The sequence below is a fragment of the Phyllobates terribilis genome, unplaced genomic scaffold (genome assembly GCF_046119375.1).
Source record: "Phyllobates terribilis strain yellow unplaced genomic scaffold, ASM4611937v1 Scaffold_9__5_contigs__length_417890890, whole genome shotgun sequence".
Classification (NCBI taxonomy): Eukaryota; Metazoa; Chordata; class Amphibia; order Anura; family Dendrobatidae; genus Phyllobates; species Phyllobates terribilis.
In genome coordinates, this window is record NW_027362769.1 from 391,747,140 (window position 1) to 391,772,603 (window position 25,464).

General features: G+C 40.0%; 1 protein-coding gene across 3 annotated transcripts in view; it reads left to right on the forward strand.

The window, feature by feature from the left end:
* The first annotated feature begins 1,535 nt into the window (after positions 1 to 1,535).
* The window catches only part of LOC141162520 (E3 ubiquitin-protein ligase TRIM39-like), a 101,216-nt gene continuing 77,287 nt past the window's right edge, over positions 1,536 to 25,464 (forward strand). For 2 of the 3 annotated variants that reach the window (XM_073648696.1, XM_073648697.1), the window contains exon 1: positions 1,536 to 3,238. In XM_073648696.1, the coding sequence (XP_073504797.1) occupies positions 1,730 to 3,238 (1,509 nt within the window). In that variant the 5' untranslated portion in view covers positions 1,536 to 1,729. The remainder of the gene's footprint in view (positions 3,239 to 25,464) is intronic. The other variant, XM_073648698.1, reaches the window with a different exon arrangement.

A 25,464-nucleotide genomic window follows, 5' to 3' on the forward strand; every position in this document is an offset into this window, starting at 1 on the left:
CACCAGGGACCCACCTATGTCCGGCTTCCTCGGGCCTTATGGGGCAAAACCTCTCTCCGGCTTTCCTGACCCTATGTGGCGTGCCTTCCTGGTGGATGTGGCGAGGGGTCGTGCCAAAGCTTGACCACGACCTCCGGTTCCTGGCTAAGGATGATTGACCTCCACCAGTTTGGGATCCGGGTACCCTTCTCTGCCAACCCTTCACCCGTTTTAGTTCACTCATGGGATCTCAGGGTTCCTTCTGCTTGCGTCTCTGGGCCTTTCCTAGTGTTCCTCTTCTTCCTTCCCTCTCTTTGCTTCAGGCCTGGCTCTGGAGCTGGGCCCAGACGGAGCCACAGCTCCCCCTCAGCCCTCTCTGGCTGAGCTCCTTTCTCCACTCCTCCAGGCTGAACAGACCCTGTCTAAAGATGGTGCCCACCTTATATACTCCCTCTGACACCCGAGCCCAGGTGACTAGCACCCAATGGGCTCCTACCTATGCCCAGAGTCCCTCCCCTATCTGCTCCTACACTACTGGGATGTTCCTCCCCCCCCCCCGCTCCAGCCAGGGACAGACGCTGTCGTACCTGCACATCTATCTGGTGGGAGTACCGTTGTTCTGTCCCCCGGAAATGGGGTGAGTGTAGTGCATGCAGCTATCTGAGCTCTGTCCCACACTCCATCCTTACCCGGGAGTGGAATACCACACCTCTGGTTTGAGGTGCAATACTCCTGTAGTAGCCGAGTCCTCGGGGTGCTACAGTGGCAGGAAGGAAGCGGTTCATTGGCCTCCCATCCTGCGGTCACAGAATATTGATGTGGCCATTTAGACCAGGGTCCCTCCAATTGATTTGCTCATTTGGTCTGATGTTTCTTGTTTCAGGGGAGTCTGGTATGGGGTCTAATTACCAGTCTGCATCTTGAGGGATCTGATTTTGGGTCTGTTTTGGTTGATGGGGTCTGTTGTGGTGTCATGTTCTGTGTCTGGGGCATCTGCCAATAATGGCTGTCAGATTCTCCCTGCTGTTACTTATTGTGTAATGTCTGCCCGGGATGGTGGGAGGTTTCTGATTTTCTGATTTCTTTACTTGATCTGTGTAGTTTCTCTGATCACGATTCTGTGACTTCGTAACCACAAGTCCGTGCTGAGGATAGGGATAATTTTAGCGTTACTGTACATCCCATCGTCTATTTTGGCCGTCACCTTTTACGACTGCCAGGAATAGCCAGTAATCCTATCCTGCTCGCTCAGTGTCTTCCCCGGCCGCTGACCAGGCAGAATTCCTGCCCCTAGTAGCGAGATCCATTGTGAGGCTTTTCCAAACAAAAATAAAATACATTCCTCGTAAAGATCGGTCGTCCTCATCTGTCCATTAATGAAAAAATTCTTGAAAATTTGAGTGATTACCAATATGGCTGGCAATATTGTTCTTATGAAGGGGGTTGTCACTCATTTTTCCCAGGCTCTTGATTAGTTAATCCACCATATTAATGCACACTTTCCACTCGGAAGCCATATTGGTGGTCATCCAGTTTTTCCAAGTTTTGTTTACTTGGGTTTGTGCTCAGCGACCTTGGACTGTGAGTTTGTTGTGGGGACTCCGAGGAAAGAGATCAGGTTCACACTGAGGACTTTGAAGGCTGAGCTGAGTGTAATTATCAGAAGGAACAGCTGAGACGTGCAGGGCGCTACAACAGCTGAAGTCTGAAGTGAACACTCGGCACTGCGCTCCACTCCTTGCCGGACTCGATGGCGACTGCAGATCTGAAGGACGAGTTGAACTGTTCCATATGCCTCAATATCTACACGGAGCCTGCAACTCTGAGATGTGGCCACAGCTTCTGTCAGGGGTGTATCCGCTCAGTGCTGGACAGGCAGGACGGGGTTGGCATCTATACCTGCCCAGAATGCCGTGCAGAATATCAAAAGCGCCCACCATTGCGAAGGAACTTGAAGCTTTGTAACATCGTGGAGCATTTTTTGTCAAAGCAACCAGACGTGAAGCCACCCGGGATCTTCTGCACCTACTGCGTCCACGCCTCTGTCCCTGCAGTCAAGACCTGCCTGATGTGCGAAGCTTCTTTGTGCAGTGTCCATCTGAGCGTTCACAGCAAATCCACCGACCATGTGTTGACGGAGCCCACCAGCTCCATGGACAACAGAAAATGTGCGACCCACAGGGAGATGCTAAAGTATTACTGTTGTAAAGATGCCGCCTGCATCTGCGTGTCATGTTGTGTGTTTGGAGAACATCGAGGACATCAGGTGGAACTTCTCAAAGAGGCATCTGAGAAGAAGAAAGAAAAACTTAGAAAAGTTTTGGAAAAGCTGTCCTCAAAACGCGAAGAGACCGAGAAGAGCGTGCAAAGTTTACAAGATCACAAGAGGGGAGTCCAGGAGAAAGCCGCCAACGTGACGTCAAGGGTGACTGCTCTGTTTAAGGACATCAGGGCCCAGCTCCAAGCTCTGGAAGAACGGGTCTTGAGTGACATCTCCAGACAGAGGGATAAGGTGTCTCTCTCAGTCACTGATTTGATCCAGCAATTGGAGATAAATAGGGAGGAGTTGTCCAGGAAGATGACCTGCATCGAGGAGCTGTGCCAAGTTCCTGATCCACTCGTTGTCCTACAGGGACGGGACGTCAGCAGAGCTGAGCCAGATGAAGAACTTGGTAAGAGGCTCCAGGCTGTGGGTAATATGGATGAAGTTCTGATCTCGTTGACCCTACAGTCATCTTTATCCAGTATCGTGACCGACTTAAAGCAAAACGTCAACGTCCAAAACTTACTACTGGACATCAAAACAGCGGCAGTTGATGTGGCCGTGTCCGGAGACCTGAAGAGCGCTACGTGGTCCAAGACTCCGATCTGGTCGAAAGCTCCACAAAGATTTAAAAACTATTGTCAGGTTCTGAGTTTTCAGAGTTTTAGCTCCGGACAGATTTTCTGGGAAGTGGAGACCAGTGAACTGGGAAATTGGAGGGTTGGAGTGGCGTATCCCAGCATGGAGCGGAAGGGAGATCTGTCCGGGATAGGACAGAACAACAAATCCTGGTGCCTTCGCTTGTGTCAGAAGGATTATCTAGCAGCTCACGCTGCGAAAGAGATTCCGCTACAGATGGAGACCTCGCTGCAGAGACTTGGAGTATTCCTGGACTACGAGGCCGGGCGGCTGTCCTTCTATCAGCTATGTGAGCCAATTCAACATCTGCACACCTTCACTGCCACCTTCAGGGAGCCACTTCATGCTGTGTTTCTGGTATGGCGGGATGGTTGGGTGAGAATCCGGAGCTAGTATTATTAAAACAGATGACCCTGGTCCCGCTCAATGGAAGCCCTTCGAGCCTTCTAACTGCCATCATCTATGGTGACTCTTCTGATTGGTAGGCCTGGTGTGATGTCATGTATGCGTTGTGCCACGTCACACTGGGCTTGCCAATCAGAAGACGAGTTGCGGATTTCTGCAGGCAGCTAGCAGGAGGTTTGCAGGACTCCAAACTGGTGGCCACTTAGTAATGGCTGCTGGGCCACGGACTTGTGTCGATCACCAGAATGGGGGACTCTCCAATCTTCCCTGACTTCAAGACCATGGCAGGAGTTGTTGACTTGAGTGCGGGTGGCTATAGACTATGTTCATCAGTCGCAGGGCTTGAATGGAGCCTCATTCAGACAAGGTCTTCTGGTCAAGGGAGAACAGGGAACATAAGTTTCCTATTCCGGCGATTGATGGATGTCCCAATGGGCAGATCCATACCCATCTATCCAGTGGTTATTTCATCATTTGTGTAGATCGAAATAGTATAATGAAAACTTCGGACACTTTTTTTTATATATATATACTTTATCTCTGCTTGCTTTCAGTGAATGGGAACATTTTATTGCTAATATATAAATCTCCAGTTGTGAAAGTTCATGATAACCGTATTTTACCTTATCTTGTACATTTTACTTGCAATACTTCTTTTGACCACACGGTGCGCTGTTCAAAAATATCCTACAGAAACATGCAAAGTGCATAAGATCCGAAACCAGACACAGCTCCACCTAGTGGTGAAAATATTTATTGCAATCGTTTTACATTTATTCTACAAAACTCTATCTTGTCCTCGTGTGGAACATGAATGAATATTTCATATGTGTGACGTACGTGTATCTCGCTTGTCTGTTTTTAAATTTTACCATTTTATGGATTATTTTTGGATGTTACTTTTCTGATATTACTCTCTGTATGCAGAGTCCAATCAATAAACCTTTCCTTCTGATGAATTATGTGACTTTTACATTTTTGCGCTTCTCCACCGTCTCTTGCATATCTGGCCACCTTCTTTAGGTTTGTGGCCCGTCCACCAAATTAGGATTCTCCTGCTGGTCTGTATAGTGATGGTGACTATATAGGTTGTCGCTCAGATTTTCCAAAAGATGGCTGATTGAGCCTGTATGGAGTAGTTTGTTTTTTGTTTTTTTTCTTTATACATGTTTATTATTATGTGCACTCGATGGCGGTATAACCAATGGAAGTCACAAACCACTGCAACTACGGAAAGACCTCCACCCCAAGAAACTCACTGCAGATCATCACATCCTTAGCTCCGGGAATCTGCAGGACATTTCTCTGTCCACTATGTAGTGTAATTCTGTAACCTGTCGCCACCGTGGGCCCATAGCACATATGGAGGGGTGAGATTAGGCGGTGTTATAGTACCGCAGCGCTGCAGCAGGTGACTCACATCCGGGGCTCAGGCTCCACAGTGATGTTTCCGTTCTTAGCACAAACCTGAGAAAAAAAAACCAAAAACTTCTAAATGTGCCGTTGTCAGAGCTGAAACCATTGGGTGTCGGGGACCGCAAAAGACGGGTTCTCAAAGACCCGAAGAGTTAAAGTCCCGAGGTTATATACACTAATGACCAGTAGGGGTCAGGTGCCAACGGTTTTCCCCCAGATTATGTAATGGTTCCATATAGTGCTAAAATAATACTGCCATAGAGTGCCAAGATAATACTGCCATATAATGCTAAGGTAATGCTGCCATATAAAGCCCACATAATCCCACCATAGAGTGCCAAGATAATACTGCCATATAATGTCCACATAATCCCACCATAGAGTGCTAAGATAATACTGCCATATAATGCTAAGGTAATGCTGCCATATAAAGCCCACATAATCCCACCATAGAGTGCCAACATAAAACTGCCATATAATGCCCAAATAATCCCACCATAGAGTGCCAAGATAATACTGCCATATAATGCTAAGGTAATGCTGCCATATAAAGCCCACATAATCCCACCATAGAGTGCCAAGATAATACTGCCATATAATGTCCACATAATCCCACCATAGAGTGCTAAGATAATACTGCCATATAATGCTAAGGTAATGCTGCCATATAAAGCCCACATAATCCCACCATAGAGTGCCAACATAAAACTGCCATATAAAGCCCAAATAATCCCACCATAGAGTGCCAAGATAATACTGCCATATAATGCTAAGGTAATGCTGCCATATAAAGCCCAAATAATCCCACCATAGAGTGCCAAGATAATACTGCCATATAATGCTAAGGTAATGCTGACATATAAAGCCCACATAATCCCACCATAGAGTGCCAAGATAATACTGCCATATAATGCTAAGGTAATGCTGCCATATAAAGCCGACATAATCCCACCATGTGGTGCCAAAATAATACTGCCATATAATGCCCACATAATCCCACCATAGAGTGCTAAAATAATACTGCCATATAATGCTAAGGTAATGCTGCCATATAAAGCCGACATAATCCCACCATGTGGTGCCAAAATAATACTGCCATATAATGCCCACATAATCCCACCATAGAGTGCTAAGATAATACTGCCATATAATGCTAAGGTAATACTGCCATATAATGCCCACATAATCCCACCATAGAGTGCCAAGATAATACTGCCATATAATGCTAAGGTAATGCTGCCATATAAAGCTCATATAATACCACCATAGAGTGCCAAGATAATACTGCCATATAATGCTAAGGGATTACTGCCATGTAAAGCCCACATAATCCCACCATAGAGTGCCAAGATAATACTGCCATATAATGTCCACATAATCCCACCATAGAGTGCTAAAATAATACTGCCATATAATGCTAAGGTAATGCTGCCATATAAAGCTGACATAATCCCACCATAGAGTGCCAAGATAATACTGCCATATAATGCTACGGTAATGCTGCCATATAAAGCCCACATAATCCCACCATAGAGTGCCAAGATAATACTGCCATATAATGCCCACATAATCCCACCATAGAGTGCTAAAATAATACTGCCATATAATGCCCACATAATCCCACCATAGAGTGCCAAGATAATACTGCCATATAATGCTACGGTAATGCTGCCATATAAAGCCCACATAATCCCACCATAGAGTGCCAAGATAATACTGCCATATAATGCCCACATAATCCCACCATAGAGTGCTAAGATAATACTGCCATATAATGCTACGGTAATGCTGCCATATAAAGCCCACATAATCCCACCATAGAGTGCCAAGATAATACTGCCATATAATGCCCACATAATCCCACATAGAGTGCTAAAATAATACTGCCATATAATGCCCACATAATCCCACCATAGAGTGCCAAGATAATACTGCCATATAATGTCCACATAATCCCACCATAGAGTGCTAAAATAATACTGCCATATAATGCTAAGGTAATGCTGCCATATAAAGCCCACATAATCCCACCATAGAGTGCCAAGATAATACTGCCATATAATGCCCACATAATCCCACCATAGAGTGCTAAGATAATACTGCCATATAATGCTAAGGTAATGCTGCCATATAAAGCCCACATAATCCCACCATACAGTGCCAAGATAATACTGCCATATAATGCCCACATAATCCCACCATAGAGTGCCAAGATAATACTGCCATATAATGCTAAGGTAATGCTGCCATATAAAGCCCACATAATCCCACCATAGAGTGCCAAGATAATACTGCCATATAATGCCCACATAATCCCACCATAGAGTGCTAAGATAATGCTGCCATATAATGCTAAGGTAATGCTGCCATATAAAGCTCATATAATACCACCATGTGGTGCCAAGATAATGCTGCCATATAATGCTACGGTAATGCTGCCATATAAAGCCGACATAATCCCACCATAGAGTGCCAAGATAATACTGCCATATAATGCTAAGGTATTACTGCCATATAAAGCCCACATAATCCCACCATAGAGTGCCAAGATAATACTGTCATATAATGCCCACATAATCCCACCATAGAGTGCCAAGATAATACTGCCATATAATGCTAAGGTAATGCTGCCATATAAAGCCGACATAATCCCACCATAGAGTGCCAAGATAATACTGCCATATAATGCCCACATAATCCCACCATAGAGTGCTAAGATAATACTGCCATATAATGCTAAGGTAATGCTGTCATATAAAGCCCACATAATCCCACCATAGAGTGCCAAGATAATACTGCCATATAATGCCCACATAATCCCACCATAGAGTGCCAAGATAATACTGCCATATAATGCTAAGGTAATGCTGCCATATAAAGCCCACATAATCCCACCATAGAGTGCCAAGATAATACTGCCATATAATGCCCACATAATCCCACCATAGAGTGCTAAGATAATACTGCCATATAATGCCCACATAATCCCACCATAGAGTGCTAAAATAATACTGCCATATAATGCCCACATAATCCCACCATAGAGTGCCAAGATAATACTGCCATATAATGCCCACATAATCCCACCATAGAGTGCTAAGATAATACTGCCATATAATGCTAAGGTAATGCTGCCATATAAAGCCCACATAATACCACCATATAGTGTCAACATAATACTGCCATATAATGCTAAGGTATTACTGCCATATAATGCTAAGGTATTACTGCCATATAAAGCTGACATAATCCCACCATAGAGTGCCAAGATAATACTGCCATATAATGCTAAGGGATTACTGACATATAAAGCCAACATAATACCACAATATAGTGTTCAGTCAATGCGGCCATATACAGCCCATGTAATAGTACCCTACAGTGTTACCACATAATCCCACCATATAATGCCGAGATAATATTGTTATATTATGATAAGGTAATGCTGCCATATAAAGCCCACATAACACCACAATATAGTGGCCTAGATAATATGAAATAAGATAATACTGTATTTCAAATCTAGAGACCCAGGCATATTGTGCGGAACGTTTTTCCTGCCAGCACATCAGTATTTGCAATAGATTTTTCCCTGCAAATCCTGCTGGTGTGCACAGAGACTGATGCTTTGCTTTTCTTCTGGCGTTCTTGTCACCAGGAGCCCGATCTCACAGATCACTTATGAGGTTAGCAAACTCCAAAACTGACCGTGATAGACACGGGTATCATAATGCAAGCATATTTATACATAAAGGGTCCTGCTGGTATAACCTGGGCGTTCACTGTATTTAACTATACATGTACAGCTGGTATAACTTGGGCATCTCCTGTATATAATGATATATGTACAGCTGGTATAACCTGGGCATCTCCTGTATATAATTATACATGTACAGCTGGTATAACTTGGGCATCTCCTGTATATAATTATATAGGCACAGCTGGTATAACCTGGGCATCTCCTGTATATAATTATATATGTACAGCTGGTATAACCTGGGCATCTTCTGTATATAATTATATATGTACAGCTCGTATAACCTGGGCATCTTCTGTATATACTTATATAGGTACAGCTGGTATAACCTGGGCATCTCCTGTATATAATTATATAGGTACAGCTGGTATAACCTGGGCATCCTCTGTATATAATTATATAGGTACAGCTGGTATAACCTGGGCATCTCCTGTATATAATTATATAGGTACAGCTGGTATAACCTGGGCGTTCACTGTATTTAACTATACATGTACAGCTGGTATAACCTGGGCATCTCCTGTATATAATGATATATGTACAGCTGGTATAACCTGGGCATCTCCTGTATATAATTATATAGGCACAGCTGGTATAACCTGGGCATCTCCTGTATATAATTATATAGGTACAGCTGGTATAACCTGGGCATCTTCTGTATATAATTATATATGTACAGCTCGTATAACCTGGGCATCTTCTGTATATACTTATATAGGTACAGCTGGTATAACCTGGGCATCTCCTGTATATAATTATATAGGTACAGCTGGTATAACCTGGGCATCCTCTGTATATAATTATATAGGTACAGCTGGTATAACCTGGGCATCTCCTGTATATAATTATATAGGTACAGCTGGTATAACCTGGGCATCCTCTGTATATAATTATATAGGTACAGCTGGTATAACCTGGGCATCCTCTGTATATAAATATATATGTACAGCTGGTATAACCTGGGTATCTTCTGTATATAATTATATATGTACAGCTGGTATAACCTGGGTATCTCCTGTATATAATTATATAGGTACAGCTGATATAACCTGGGCATCTCCTGTATATAATTATATAGGTACAGCTGGTATAACCTGGGCATCCTCTGTATATAATTATATAGGTACAGCTGGTATAACCTGGACATCCTCTGTATATAATTATATAGGTACAGCTGATATAACCTGGGCATCTCCTGTATATAATTATATAGGTACAGCTGGTATAACCTGGGCATCCTCTGTATATAATTATATAGGTACAGCTGATATAACCTGGGCATCTCCTGCATATAATTATATAGGTACAGCTAGTATAACCTGGGCATCCTCTGTATATAATTATATATGTACAGCTGGTATAACCTGGGCATCTCCTGTATATAATTATGTAGGTACAGCTGATATAACCTGGGCATCTTCTGTATATAATTATGTACAGCTGCTATAACCTGGGCATCTCCTGTATATAATTCTATATGTACAGCTGATATAACCTGGGCATCTTCTGTATATAATTCTATATGTACAGCAGATATAACCTGGGCATCTCCTGTATATAATTCTATATGTACAGCTGATATAACCTGGGCATCTTCTGTATATAATTCTATATGTACAGCTGATATAACCTGGGCATCTCCTGTATATAATTCTATATGTACAGCTGATATAACCTGGGCATCTTCTGTATATAATTATATATGTACAGCTGATAAAACCTGGGGATCTCCTGTATATAATTCTATATGTACAGCTGATATAACCTGGGCATCTTCTGTATATAATTCTATATGTACAGCTGATATAACCTGGGCATCTCCTGTATATAATTATATAGATACAGCTGGTATAACCTGGGCATCCTCTGTATATAATTATATATGTACAGCTGGTATAACCTGGGCATCTCCTGTATATAATTATATAGGTACAGCTGGTATAACCTGGGCATCTCCTGTATATAATTATATAGGTACAGCTGATATAACCTGGGCATCTTCTGTATATAATTATGTACAGCTGCTATAACCTGGGCATCTCCTGTATATAATTCTATATGTACAGCTGATATAACCTGGGCATCTTCTGTATATAATTCTATATGTACAGCTGATATAACCTGGGCATCTCCTGTATATAATTCTATATGTACAGCTGATATAACCTGGGCATCTCCTGTATATAATTATATAGATACAGCTGGTATAACCTGGGCATCCTCTGTATATAATTATATATGTACAGCTGGCATAACCTGGGCATCTCCTGTATATAATTATATAGGTACAGCTGGTATAACCTGGGCATCTCCTGTATATAATTATATAGGTACAGCTGATATAACCTGGGCATCTTCTGTATATAATTATGTACAGCTGCTATAACCTGGGCATCTCCTGTATATAATTCTATATGTACAGCTGATATAACCTGGGCATCTTCTGTATATAATTCTATATGTACAGCTGATATAACCTGGGCATCTCCTGTATATAATTCTATATGTACAGCTGATATAACCTGGGCATCTCCTGTATATAATTATATATGTACAGCAGGTATAACCTGGGTATCTCCTGTATATAATTATATATGTACAGCTGGTATAACCTGGGCATCTCCTGTATATAACTACATATGTACAGCTGGTATAACCTGGGTATCTCCTGTATATAATTATATATGTACAGCAGGTATAACCTGGGTATCTCCTGTATATAATTATATATGTACAGCTGATATAACCTGGGCATCCTCTGTATATAATTATATATGTACAGTTGGTATAACCTGGGCACCTCCTGTATATAACTACATATGTACAGCTGGTATAACCTGGGTATCTTCTGTATATAATTATATATGTACAGCTGATATAACCTGGGCATCTCCTGTGTATAACTATATATGTACAGCTGCTATAACCTGGGCATCTCCTGTATATAATTATATACAGTAGTGTTCAAAATAATAGCAGTCCAATATGACTAAACAGATTAATCAGTGTTTCTGGTATAGATTATATCACCACATGTCAGACAATTTACCAGTTGGAGCAGTAGATTGTAGGAAAACCCCCAGACTCCGCATTCATGAGCTGCAGGTTTTTGAGTCTGAGTATTTTAATAATTAATTGTACGGGGTGAGTTCAATATAATATCAGTGTGGAGGTCAATTAGTGAGGTCAATCATTCTGTGAAGAAACAGCTGTGAATCAGGTGGCCCTTATGTAAGGGTGAAGCCAGCACATGTTGTACATGCATTTCTCCTTGAAAGCCTGAGAAATATGGGTTGTTCCAGACATTGTTCAGAAGAACAGCATACTCTGATTACAAAGTTGATTGTAGAGGGTAAAACTTATAAAGCAGTGCAGACAATGATCGGCTGTTCAGCTATAATGATCTCCAATGCTTTAAAATGGAAAGAAAAAACAGAGAGACGTGGAAGAAAACTGAAGACTACCATTCAATGGATGGAAGAATAGCCAGAATGGCAAAGGCTCAGCCAATGATCAGCTCCAGGATGATCACAGACAGTCTCCAGTTACCTGTGAGGACTGTGACAGTTAGACGCCTGTGTGAAGCTAATCTCTAAGCAAGAAGCCCCCGCAAAGTCCCACTGTTAAAAAAAAGACCTGTACTGAAGCGGATGCAATTTCCAAAGAACACATCAACTGGCCTAAAGAGAAATAGAGAAACATTTTGTGGACTTCTTGGGTCCAAGGGCCACAGACAGTTTGTCAGGCGACCCCCAAACCCTGCATTCAAGCCACAGTAGACTCTGAAGACAGTGAAGCATGGTGGAAGCATCATGATATGGGCATGTTTCTCTTACTATGGTGCCGGACCTATTTACCGCATACCAGGGATCATGGACCAGTTTGCATATATTAAAATACTAAAGAGGTCATGTTAGCTTACGCTGAAGAGGATATGCCCTTGAAATGGGTGTTTCACCAAGACAATGACCCTAAACACACCAGTAAATGAGCGAAATCTTGGTTCCTGCCCTACAAAATTTAGGTTATGGAGTGGCCAGCCCAATTCCGGGACCTAAAAAATGCAGTATCTGAGGCAAAGCCAACAAATGCCAAAAAATTATGGGATGTAGTCAAAGCATCCTGGGCTGGAATAACAGGTGACAGGTGCCAGAAGTTGGTTGACTCTATGCAACATAGATGTGAAGCAGTTCTAAAAAAACCTGTGGGTATAAATTAAATACCAGGTTAGAGATTCACAGGAATGCTAAATCCTCCAAAAAAAGAGACATATTGTGAGATTGTAAAGACAAATGCAGACACTGATATTTTTTTAGAACAGCCCAATGTTCATTTTTTGTTAATTTTTAACTGCTTTACAGAAAATATCTACATTTCTCTTCATGTTTTGAATTAGAAAACAGCGTGCAATGTTCCCAATGCTGGAAATAAAAACTTAAAAAACCTAAAGAATGGAACTGGTATACAAACTGGTGTGCGTGCAGGATGTAAGCGCACGTTCACATTGGCCACTGAACAGAAAAAAACAAAGATAGAAACATAATAAATACCCTGCAGTAAATAAATAAATAGCAATAGTGCATAAAAATAATATAGGGTACTTGGTTAACATAATTTTGATCAAAAAATGCAAAAGCCATCCCACCACTTCACGGTGACCCTAATTGGGACGGTCCCAACTCTAATAGTTTTAAAACTAGTAGAAAGATTTTGTGCTTAACTCATATTTTTGATCACACTATTATTTTGAACACTATTGTATGTACAGCTGGTATAACCCGGGCATCTCCTGTATATAATTATATATGTACAGCTGGTATAACCTGGGCATCTCCTGTATATAATTATATATGTACAGCTGGTATAATCTGGGCATCTCTTGTATATAATTATATATGTACAGCTCGTATAACCTGGGCATCTCCTGTATATAATTATATATGTACAGCTGGTATAAGCTGGGCATCTTCTGTATATAATTATATATGTACAGCTGGTATAACCTGGGTATCGTCTGTGTATAATTATATAGGCACAGCTGGTATAACCTGGACATCTGTATATAATTATAAATGTACAGCTGGTATAACCTGGGCATCCTCTGTATATAATTATACATGTACAGCTGCTATAACCTGGGCATCTTCTGTATATAATTATATCTATACAGTTGCTATAACCTGGGCATCTCCTGTATATAATTATATCTATACAGCTGCTATAACCTGGGCATCTCCTGTATATAATGATATATGTACAGCTGGTATAACCTGGGTATCTCCTGTATATAATGATATATGTACAGCTGGTATAACCTGGGCGTCGTATGTAATTATTTTCAGTATTGCCATGATGCACATTTTGCAGGATTGTGGAGCCCGGTCTGTTCACATCATTTCTAACCACAACCACTTCCTACAGTTACTCTGGGTTGGAGGTGGTGGGGCTGAGCGGCGCACACCTACACTGCTGGGAGAACGCTGCGCTGCACCGGCTCCTGTAACCCCTTCATTCCTGGGTGATTTACACTGATGTCTATTTCCCTCATGTTCTGGTATCTGTGGATTCAGTGCAAATAATGGATAGATTTACCCCTGCTGTCGCCACTGACCCTTCATCCAGAAGAGCATTTGTGGGGTCTAACACTGATAATAGGGGGGAGGCCGGGCTCACAATCTCCGTTATAGGATGGGGCTGAGGTCCGGGCTCTGTCCGTCCGCTCATGTTTCCCCCCCATGTCTGTATGGATTTTGTGCACAGGGCACAGTCATGGGGAACAAAATAGGCCCGTCCCCAAACTGTTCCAACAAAACTGAAGCTACAATTCTCCACAATGTCTTGTGCTGAAGATTAAGATTTTCCTTCACTGAAGATGAGGGTCCGAGGCCGCCCCCTGATAACAGCCCACAGCATTATCCTCCTCCATCTGTACAGCGGCACAATGCAGTCAGGGGGTAACGTCCTCCTGGAATCACCAAACCCAGACTCCTCCATCAGACGCAAACCTGGTGGTTTTAATTGCAGTAAGATATTACTTTCCCACTCGTAAGCAGATGGATGTCCCTTAGAGAGGTATTCACATTGGTAGGGTCCTGACATTGAGAAACACCTTATCGCGGCAGTCGGGTACACATGAATTGGCCAATTTATGCGCTAAGATTTCTCATTAATTTCTATTTTCTAGAGCAGTTATATTTCATGTTCACATTGTGCTGCTTTGTTTGTTAGTCCGCAGTTATGGGGTCAGCAGGGTGGTGGTGGTGACTTTTATGCACTCTGTGATCCCGTTCACACAAATGGTGGGTGCGAGGCTGCGGGCAATTACCAAAATGTATGGCATATGCGCTGTGTGACCACATTGTCAGGGTGCAGGTGCAGACTGCATTGTGGGTGATATAAGGGGCTGATAAAGTCAGAGGGTGCAGAGCGGCAACATCCGGGAATATGTGCAGGTTGACACAAAACACAGAGTCACGCACTCCTCTCGGCACATCTCCTGGTGAGCAAGTCAGCAAACACCGCTCCGACCCGGGATCCTGAATATTGGGAGTAGTGCTCCAACTGGGTACCCCCAACACTGAAACACAAGGGCAGATTTCCAGAATAGAGGCCAATGTCCGGACCCCGATGGTAAGCAAGCGAATCCTATTCTTCTCGGCCCATGGTGGATGGCCAATCCTCCATCAATCCAATGAATAACTATGTGCCCCTATGCCCCGGTGTCAGATCTGTATCAGGACCCTCATCTGTTAAGGGCCATTCATAACACTGCTGTCCCCTACGGTGACCGGGCACGCGGTTAAATACAGCCTCTGAAAACCCTATAGCCCCTATATATTTAGATGATTATCATCGTACATGAGCGTCACTCGATCGGGGTAGGAAGAGGAATCGGGATATCAGGAGCTCCAAGGCTCCAATTTTTGGAAATTTTTGGTTTAAGCTTCTGGATGAAACTGTCTCTTTCGTAGTCAGAACGGGATGGGTGTAAGCAATCGCCCTATTTAATCTCCCAATTGATGGCTGACCCTATAGAGATAAATAGAGCAGGTGTCACTAATTGGGCACCACCAAAATAAGAATCTCACCCTCCGCTATATCCCCATACTTTGTTTTTTTTCTATTTGGTTGGTTTTGCCAAGTTAACTTTATGAAAAGTGTCCAACTATAGGGTAAAGGGGGGGCATATTTTTAAGGTTAAGATTCCAACTTTAGGGGGACTCGTTTTCTAAATGACTCCCCCTATTTATCACCATAGGGTCAGTCACCAATCTAGATAGCAGTAGGCTAACCCATATTCTTCACCCAATGGGCATTTTGAGTTTTTTAATTTTTGAAGAATAAAATTCTTAGTGTTTTATTTATTTGAACGACCGCTTCTGTTAACGGAAAGCGGAGATGGTTGCTCTGTTTACGAAACGTCAGTGAGAAGAGATAATGTCGTAGGTGGCCATCGGTTTGAGTAAATTCATTCTGACCGATGGAGCAGGTTGCTCTTGTCCGAGGAAAATATCCTCTCATTGTCCAGCAAATATATGTATATATGTTCATCACTCAACTGCCGTTTCTAACATTTGCAAATATAACTATCAGAACATGATATTTGTGAAGGACAGAACTTATTGGTGGAGAAGTCTCGCGAGGTTCCATTACTAAATGCCATGTGTGTGAGAAGCTTCCATCTTTTGACCCCTTACAAAAGATAGCTGGCCTCATCCTGTGCATTACAAGATGTCGTGGCGCCAAAACATGGACCTGATATTTTTAAATGTGTAAATCCCGCAAATCAATAGATTCCCCAAATGACAACAATGCACGGTGTCCATGATGATGGAGGGTCATCACAACCATTAGACATGAGCTACAATCTCAGGATCCTTTATGAAGTCATGAAGTCATCAAGGACTCTCACAACTGAAGTGCTGATACCAAAAAGATGGGACTGCCATGGGGTCACAAGAGGTGAAATAGACCCCACCTTCATTTCAAGGTGTGATGTGAAGGGCTTGTAGGGTCCTTGCTCTCCACCGGTTCCAGTACATGGATGGGGGATTTGTTAAGGGTCGTGATGGACCTCTTCAGTAATGAAATCAAGAAAGGAAGTTAAGCGTCAACTTTTCTTGAGTTTTATTTATTTCAACCATCACTTCTAATAACGAGGAGCTGAGTTGGTTTCTCTGTTTACGATACATCAGTGAGCAGTGATAATGTAGCAGGTGGTCACCGGTTTGCGTAATTTCGTTCTGACCCAAGGAGCAGGTTGCTCTTATCCGAGGAAAATATCTGCCAAAACATGGATATTTTTAAAAGTGTAACCCCACGAATTGATAGATTCCTCAAACACCAAGTGTCCATGATGATGGAAGGCCGCCAAAAATGTAAAGTAGGAAAGGCACCTCCAGATAAAATCTTCAAGCTTTATTTCATTGCTAAAAAATTAAAATTTCCACATGTTAGTGATAAAAAAAAAACACTCTGACGCGTTTCTGGCACCCGATGCGCCCTTAGTCATGGCGTATAGTGACTAACATGTGGAAATTTTAAATTTTTGGCAATGAAATAAAGCTTGAAGATTTTATCTGGAGGTACCTTTCCTACTTTACATTTTTTGGTGGCTTTCTCTGCGGGTCAGCAGCTTTGGATATGGCACTCATCAGGATGGAAATAGTCATATGATTTACGTCAGTGAGATCCTTTTTTCTCTTTAAAGATGATGGAAGGTCGTCAAAACCTTTAGACACAGTTTTTACATGATTTACAGTCTCGGGACCCTCCATGAAGTAATCAACGACTCTCACAATTAAAGTGCTGATACCAAAGAGATGGGACTGCCATGGGGTCTCAAGAGGTGAGATAGACCACATTTACATTTCAAGATGTGATAAGATGGGCTCGTAGAGTTCCCCCTCTCCACCATCGCCAGTACATGAATGGAGGAATTAAGGGTCACGATGGACCTCTTCAGTAATGAACTCAAGAAAGGAGGCTAAACATCAACTTTTCTTGTCCTGAGGTTTAGTGTGAGGCTCAGATATTTATTGTAGTTTTTGGTTTGGGGTCCAATCTATTTTTTGTTGCCTCCGCTGATAGTGCTGCCATTTGGGTTTTCTCCAAAGATTCTTATGCTACTTCTTGATGGACCATTTCTTTTGAGGTTATCTTTTAGTATCCATATACAGGGTGACTATAGGAGTGAGATTGCCCAACTCTAGAAATAAATTTCCACCACCGACCTCTAAGTATAGTCTGAGGTCCGAGTCATTGCAACCAGGCAGAAGAAGATTGTGTCAATGATGTTCTATGAACGTTACACATTGAAGGGAATGATAAAGTCACCACCTCTGGTCCAGTTTAGGAAGCCCCAACCATCAGCTGTGTTGATGGCTTTACAGGACTAGCCATGTGATATATGGATAGACAATCTCCCCCAGAACAACTCTCCATTCTGGCTAGAGAATCTTGAGCTGTGACCCCATCTTATGATTTCTACGAGTGATACATCCCCTTTAAGTCTGTATCTCCAACCTTTTAACTGGGCTGTCCTGTTATAGGTCTACTACAAGGCCTTGAGACTTATCAGGGTTTACAGGAAATCCTGGAGGTTGCCTATGACATCATTGTACATAAACCACCCGGAGGTCTGGTATGGGGGTCCCCCGGTCAGACAACTTCTTTCCTCTTCGCTCATTTCCTCGGCTTTCTACTCTTTCTTGTGTGAAATGCTTCAGCAATAACAAGTTTTCTTTGATGTGTGACCACATAACCTGTACAGCACAGAATTAAGGGTATCTCCACCCAACAGGTAGAACACCCCTTGAGATGTGGTGATGTAGATGGCTTATATCGTGAAGGAAGCTGGCAGCCATAATGGTTGTCACTCAACTTTCCTAGAACATATGACCCTTACCCAGAGATGATTGGCAGGGGGGTGGACCAAGTGATCTATCAAACCAATCCTGAGATAGGGGTAGGTGTAGGGTTACCTGACATGGAGAAAAAAGTGCGGACATGGAGAAAAAAGTGCGTACACAGAAAGTCTACTGAATATTTGTTCTGCGTATTGCATGTCCAGGTAACAGCAGTGTCACATCAGGTCACAACAGCTATTGTGTCAGAATGTAGAATGTCCTACGATGCAATATAACAAGGGGAAGCTGAGGGGTTGGCAGGTAGTCGGTGACTGCAATAAGCTGTCAGCATCTGGCGCTCATCTTAGAGATTGCTTCTCTTCCTTCCCATTCGAAATATCTGATATTCTTCACTTCCTACAGAGCAGATTGAGACTGTAACTTCACCATCTAAAAGAACCGGTTTGAGAGAAAAGTGTCATGTTAAACCTGAGCCATCCGATACGAAATGAGACAGTGATGTAATATTTATAGTAAAATATTCTAATATTATGATATAAACTTTTACTCCCCGGTGTTTGAGATTGTGCTGGGATTTCCTTCTGGGATAGGGGAGAGGGAGCTTCCTCTTAGACCTCTTACCATGGCAATCCTTCTAGTTAAGGTGGAAATCCCCCAGCTAGCATATGGCAGAGAAGCTTTATTGCCCCCACAGATACCAGTGATACTGGTGCTTTTGTACATATAAAACATAACCTTATGAGGCAGGATTCATTTTTTTGTGCCTTCTCTGGATCATTGGGTTGATCCCCCAAACTCTTGTTTGCTACGTTCCACGTCGGTGGAGAAGAGATTCCTGCACAAGTTCTCACCACTCATGGGTCACACAGAACTGGTCTCTATAGAAAACAGGTATTCCCTGCAATGGTGACCATCGATATCTGTCCATGTTTATTTTGCTCTTTTTGTTCACTATGGAACCCCCACCAGTAGCCCACTCGGAAATGCTTCTACTGACTGACATAATGACTAAACCTGAAAGCTCTTTAGGTGAGAAAGTCACTGCACTTACCAATGACACCAAACCACAAGACCCAGATACGAGGTCTCAGTCTTATTCTCATGCAGAGTAAGCCAAGACATCTTCCTCTCACATACTAGAAAAAGTCATGCAACCGGCACAACGATCTTCAACCAAAGGTCAGAGAAAATGATAATGTCCTACTAAACTTGTATTTTACGGCAGTATTATAGTAGTTATATTCTTGTACATAGGGGGCAGTGTTATGGCAGTTATATTCTTGTACATAGAGGCAGAATTATAGTAGTTATATTCTTGTACATAGGAGCAGTATTATAGTAGTTATATTCTTGTACATAAGGGGCAGAATTATAGTAGTTATATTCTTGGACATAGGAGCAGTATTATAGTAGTTATATTCTTGTATATAGGAGCAGTATTATAGTAGTTATATTCTTGTACATAGGGGCAGTATTATAGTAGTTATATTCTTGTACATAGTAGCAGTATTATAGTAGTTATATTCTTGTACATAGTAGCAGTATTATAGTAGTTATATTCTTGTACATAGGGGGCAGTATTATAGTAGTTATATTCTTGTACATAGGAGCAGTATTATAGTAGTTATATTCTTGTACATAGGGAGCAGTATTATAGTAGTTATATTCTTGTACATAAGGGGCAGTATTATACTAGTTATATTATTGTACATAGGAGCAGTATTATACTAGTTATATTCTTGTACATAGGAGCAATATTATAGGAGATATATTCTTGCACACAGGGGGCAGTATTATAGTAGTTATATTCTTGTACATAGTAGCAGTATTATAGTAGTTACATTCTTGTACATAGGGGGCAGTATTATAGTAGTTATATTCTTGTACATAGGGGGCAGTATTATAGTAGTTATATTCGTGTATATAGGGAGCAGTACTATAGTAGTTATATTCTTGTACATAGGAGCAGTATTATAGTAGTTATATTCTTGTACATAGGGGGCAGTATTATAGTAGTTATATTCTTGTACATAGGGAGCAGTATTATAGTAGTTATATTCTTGTACAAAGGGAGCAGTATTATAGTAGTTATATTCTTGTACATAGGGAGCAGTATTATAGTAGTTATATTCTTGGACATAGGGGCAGTATTATAGTAGTTATATTCTTGGACATAGGGGCAGTATTATAGTAGTTATATTCTTGTACATAGGGAGCAGTATAATAGTAGTTATATTCTTGGACATAGGGGCAGTATTATAGTAGTTATATTCTTGGACAAAGGGGCAGTATTATAGTAGTTATATTCTCGTACATAGGGAGCAGTATTATAGTAGCTCTATTCTTGTACATAGGGGGCAGTATTATAGTAGTTATATTCTTGTACATAGGGAGCAGTATTATAGTAGTTATATTCTTGTACATAGGGAGCAGTATTATAGTAGTTATATTCTTGTACATAGGGGCAGTATTATAGTAGTTCTATTCTTGGACATAGGGGCAGTATTATAGTAGTTCTATTCTTGGACATAGGGAGCAGTATTATAGTAGTTCTATTCTTGGACATAGGGAGCAGTATTATAGTAGTTATATCCTTGGACATAGGGAGCAGTATTATAGTAGTTATATTCTTGTACATAGGGGGCAGTATTATAGTAGTTATATTCTTGTGCATAGGGAGCAGTATTATAGTAGTTATATTCTTTTACATAGGGGCAGTATTATAGTAGTTATATTCTTTTACATAGGAGCAGTATTATAGTAGTTATATCCTTGTACATATGGAGCAGTATTATAGTAGTTATATTCTTGTGAATAGTGGCAGTATTATAGTAGTTATATTCTTGTACATGGGAGCAGTATTATAGTAGTTATATTCTTTTACATAGGAGCAGTATTATAGTAGTTATATTCTTGTACATATGGAGCAGTATTATAGTAGTTATATTCTTGTGAATAGTGGCAGTATTATAGTAGTTATATTCTTGTACATAGGGAGCAGTATTATAGTAGTTCTATTTTGGACATAGGGGGCAGTATAATAGTAGTTATATTCTTGTACATAGGGGGCAGTATTATAGTAGTTATATTCTTGTACATAGGGAGCAGTATTATAGTAGTTATATTCGTGTATATAGGGAGCAGTATTATAGTAGTTATATTCTTGTACATAGGAGCAGTATTATAGTAGTTATATTCTTGTACATAGGGGGCAGTATTATAGTAGTTATATTCTTGTACATAGGGAGCAGTATTATAGTAGTTATATTCTTGTACATAGGGAGCAGTATTATAGTAGTTATATTCTTGTACATAGGGAGCAGTATTATAGTAGTTATATTCTTGGACATAGGGGCAGTATTATAGTAGTTATATTCTTGGACATAGGGGCAGTATTATAGTAGTTATATTCTTGTACATAGGGAGCAGTATTATAGTAGTTCTATTCTTGGACATAGGGAGCAGTATTATAGTAGTTATATTCTTGGACATAGGGGCAGTATTATAGTAGTTATATTCTTGGACATAGGGGCAGTATTATAGTAGTTATATTCTCATACATAGGGAGCAGTATTATAGTAGCTCTATTCTTGGACATAGGGAGCAGTATTATAGTAGTTATATTCGTGTATATAGGGAGCAGTATTATAGTAGTTATATTCTTGTACATAGGAGCAGTATTATAGTAGTTATATTCTTGTACATAGGGGGCAGTATTATAGTAGTTATATTCTTGTACATAGGGAGCAGTATTATAGTAGTTATATTCTTGTACATAGGGAGCAGTATTATAGTAGTTATATTCTTGTACATAGGGAGCAGTATTATAGTAGTTATATTCTTGTACATAGGGAGCAGTATTATAGTAGTTATATTCTTGGACATAGGGGCAGTATTATAGTAGTTATATTCTTGGACATAGGGGCAGTATTATAGTAGTTATATTCTTGTACATAGGGAGCAGTATTATAGTAGTTCTATTCTTGGACATAGGGAGCAGTATTATAGTAGTTATATTCTTGGACATAGGGAGCAGTATTATAGTAGTTATATTCTTGTACATAGGGGGCAGTATTATAGTAGTTATATTCTTGTGCATAGGGAGCAGTATTATAGTAGTTATATTCTTTTATATAGGGGCAGTATTATAGTAGTTATATTCTTTTACATAGGAGCAGTATTATAGTAGTTATATTCTTGTACATAGGGGCAGTATTATAGTAGTTATATTCTTGGACATAGGGGCAGTATTATAGTAGTTATATTCATGTACATAGGGAGCAGTATTATAGTAGTTCTATTCTTGTACATAGGGGCAGTATTATAGTAGTTATATTCTTGGACATAGGGGCAGTATTATAGTAGTTATATTCATGTACATAGGGAGCAGTATTATAGTAGTTCTATTCTTGGACATAGGGAGCAGTATAATAGTAGTTATATTCTTGGACATAGGGGCAGTATTATAGTAGTTATATTCTTGGACATAGGGGCAGTATTATAGTAGCTCTATTCTTGGACATAGGGAGCAGTATTATAGTAGTTATATTCGTGTATATAGGGAGCAGTATTATAGTAGTTATATTCTTGTACATAGGAGCAGTATTATAGTAGTTATATTCTTGTACATAGGGGGCAGTATTATAGTAGTTATATTCTTGTACATAGGGAGCAGTATTATAGTAGTTATATTCTTGTACATAGGGAGCAGTATTATAGTAGTTATATTCTTGTACATAGGGGCAGTATTATAGTAGTTATATTCTTGGACATAGGGGCAGTATTATAGTAGTTCTATTCTTGTACATAGGGAGCAGTATTATAGTAGTTCTATTCATGGACAAAGGGAGCAGTATTATAGTAGTTATATTCTTGGACATAGGGAGCAGTATTATAGCAGTTATATTCTTGTACATAGGGGGCAGTATTATAGTAGTTATATTCTTGTGCATAGGGAGCAGTATTATAGTAGTTATATTCTTTTACATAGGGGCAGTATTATAGTAGTTATATTCTTTTACATAGGAGCAGTATTATAGTAGTTATATTCTTGTACATATGGAGCAGTATTATAGTAGTTATATTCTTGTGAATAGTGGCAGTATTATAGTAGTTATATTCTTGTACATGGGAGCAGTATTATAGTAGTTATATTCTTTTACTTAGGAGCAGTATTATAGTAGTTATATTCTTGTACATATGGAGCAGTATTATAGTAGTTATATTCTTGTGAATAGTGGCAGTATTATAGTAGTTATATTCTTGTACATAGGGAGCAGTATTATAGTAGTTCTATTTTGGACATAGGGGGCAGTATTATAGTAGTTATATTCTTGTACATAGTGGGCAGTATTATAGTAGTTATATTCTTGTACATAGGGAGCAGTATTATAGTAGTTATATTCGTGTATATAGCGAGCAGTATTATAGTAGTTATATTCTTGTACATAGGAGCAGTATTATAGTAGTTATATTCTTGTACATAGGGGGCAGTATTATAGTAGTTATATTCTTGTACATAGGGAGCAGTATTATAGTAGTTATATTCTTGTACATAGGGAGCAGTATTATAGTAGTTATATTCTTGTACATAGGGAGCAGTATTATAGTAGTTATATTCTTGGACATAGGGGCAGTATTATAGTAGTTATATTCTTGGACATAGGGGCAGTATTATAGTAGTTATATTCTCGTACATAGGGAGCAGTATTATAGTAGCTCTATTCTTGGACATAGGGAGCAGTATTATAGTAGTTATATTCGTGTATATAGGGAGCAGTATTATAGTAGTTATATTCTTGTACATAGGAGCAGTATTATAGTAGTTATATTCTTGTACATAGGGGGCAGTATTATAGTAGTTATATTCTTGTACATAGGGGGCAGTATTATAGTAGTTATATTCTTGTACATAGGGAGCAGTATTATAGTAGTTATATTCTTGTACATAGGGAGCAGTATTATAGTAGTTCTATTCTTGGACATAGGGAGCAGTATTATAGTAGTTCTATTCTTGGACATAGGGAGCAGTATTATAGTAGTTCTATTCTTGGACATAGGGAGCAGTATTATAGTAGTTATATTCTTGTACATAGGGGGCAGTATTATAGTAGTTATATTCTTGTGCATAGGGAGCAGTATTATAGTAGTTATATTCTTTTATATAGGGGCAGTATTATAGTAGTTATATTCTTTTACATAGGAGCAGTATTATAGTAGTTATATTCTTGTACATATGGAGCAGTATTATAGTAGTTATATTCTTGTGAATAGTGGCAGTATTATAGTAGTTATATTCTTGTACATGGGAGCAGTATTATAGTAGTTATATTCTTCTACATAGGATCAGTATTATAGTAGTTATATTCCTGTACATAGGAGCAGTATTATAGTAGTTAGATTCTTGTACATAGGAGCAGTATTATAGTAGTTATATTCTTGTACATAGGGAGCAGTATTATAGTAGTTCTATTTTGGACATAGGGGGCAGTATTATAGTAGTTATATTCTTGTACATAGGGGGCAGTATTATAGTAGTTATATTCTTGTACATAGGGAGCAGTATTATAGTAGTTATATTCGTGTATATAGCGAGCAGTATTATAGTAGTTATATTCTTGTACATAGGAGCAGTATTATAGTAGTTATATTCTTGTACATAGGGGGCAGTATTATAGTAGTTATATTCTTGTACATAGGGAGCAGTATTATAGTAGTTATATTCTTGTACATAGGAGCAGTATTATAGTAGTTATATTCTTGTACATAGGGGGCAGTATTATAGTAGTTATATTCTTGTACATAGTGGGCAGTATTATAGTAGTTATATTCTTGTACATAGGAGCAGTATTATAGTAGTTATATTCTTGTACATAGGGGGCAGTATTATAGTAGTTATATTCTTGTACATAGGGACAGTATTATAGTAGTTATATTCTTGTACATAGAGGCAGTATTATAGTAGTTATATTCTTGTACATAGGGAGCAGTATTATAGTAGTTATATTCTTGGACATAGGGGCAGTATTATAGTAGTTATATTCTTGGACATAGGGGCAGTATTATAGTACTTATACTCTTCTAAATAGGGGCAGTATTATAGTAGTTATATTCTTGTACATAGGGAGCAGTATTAT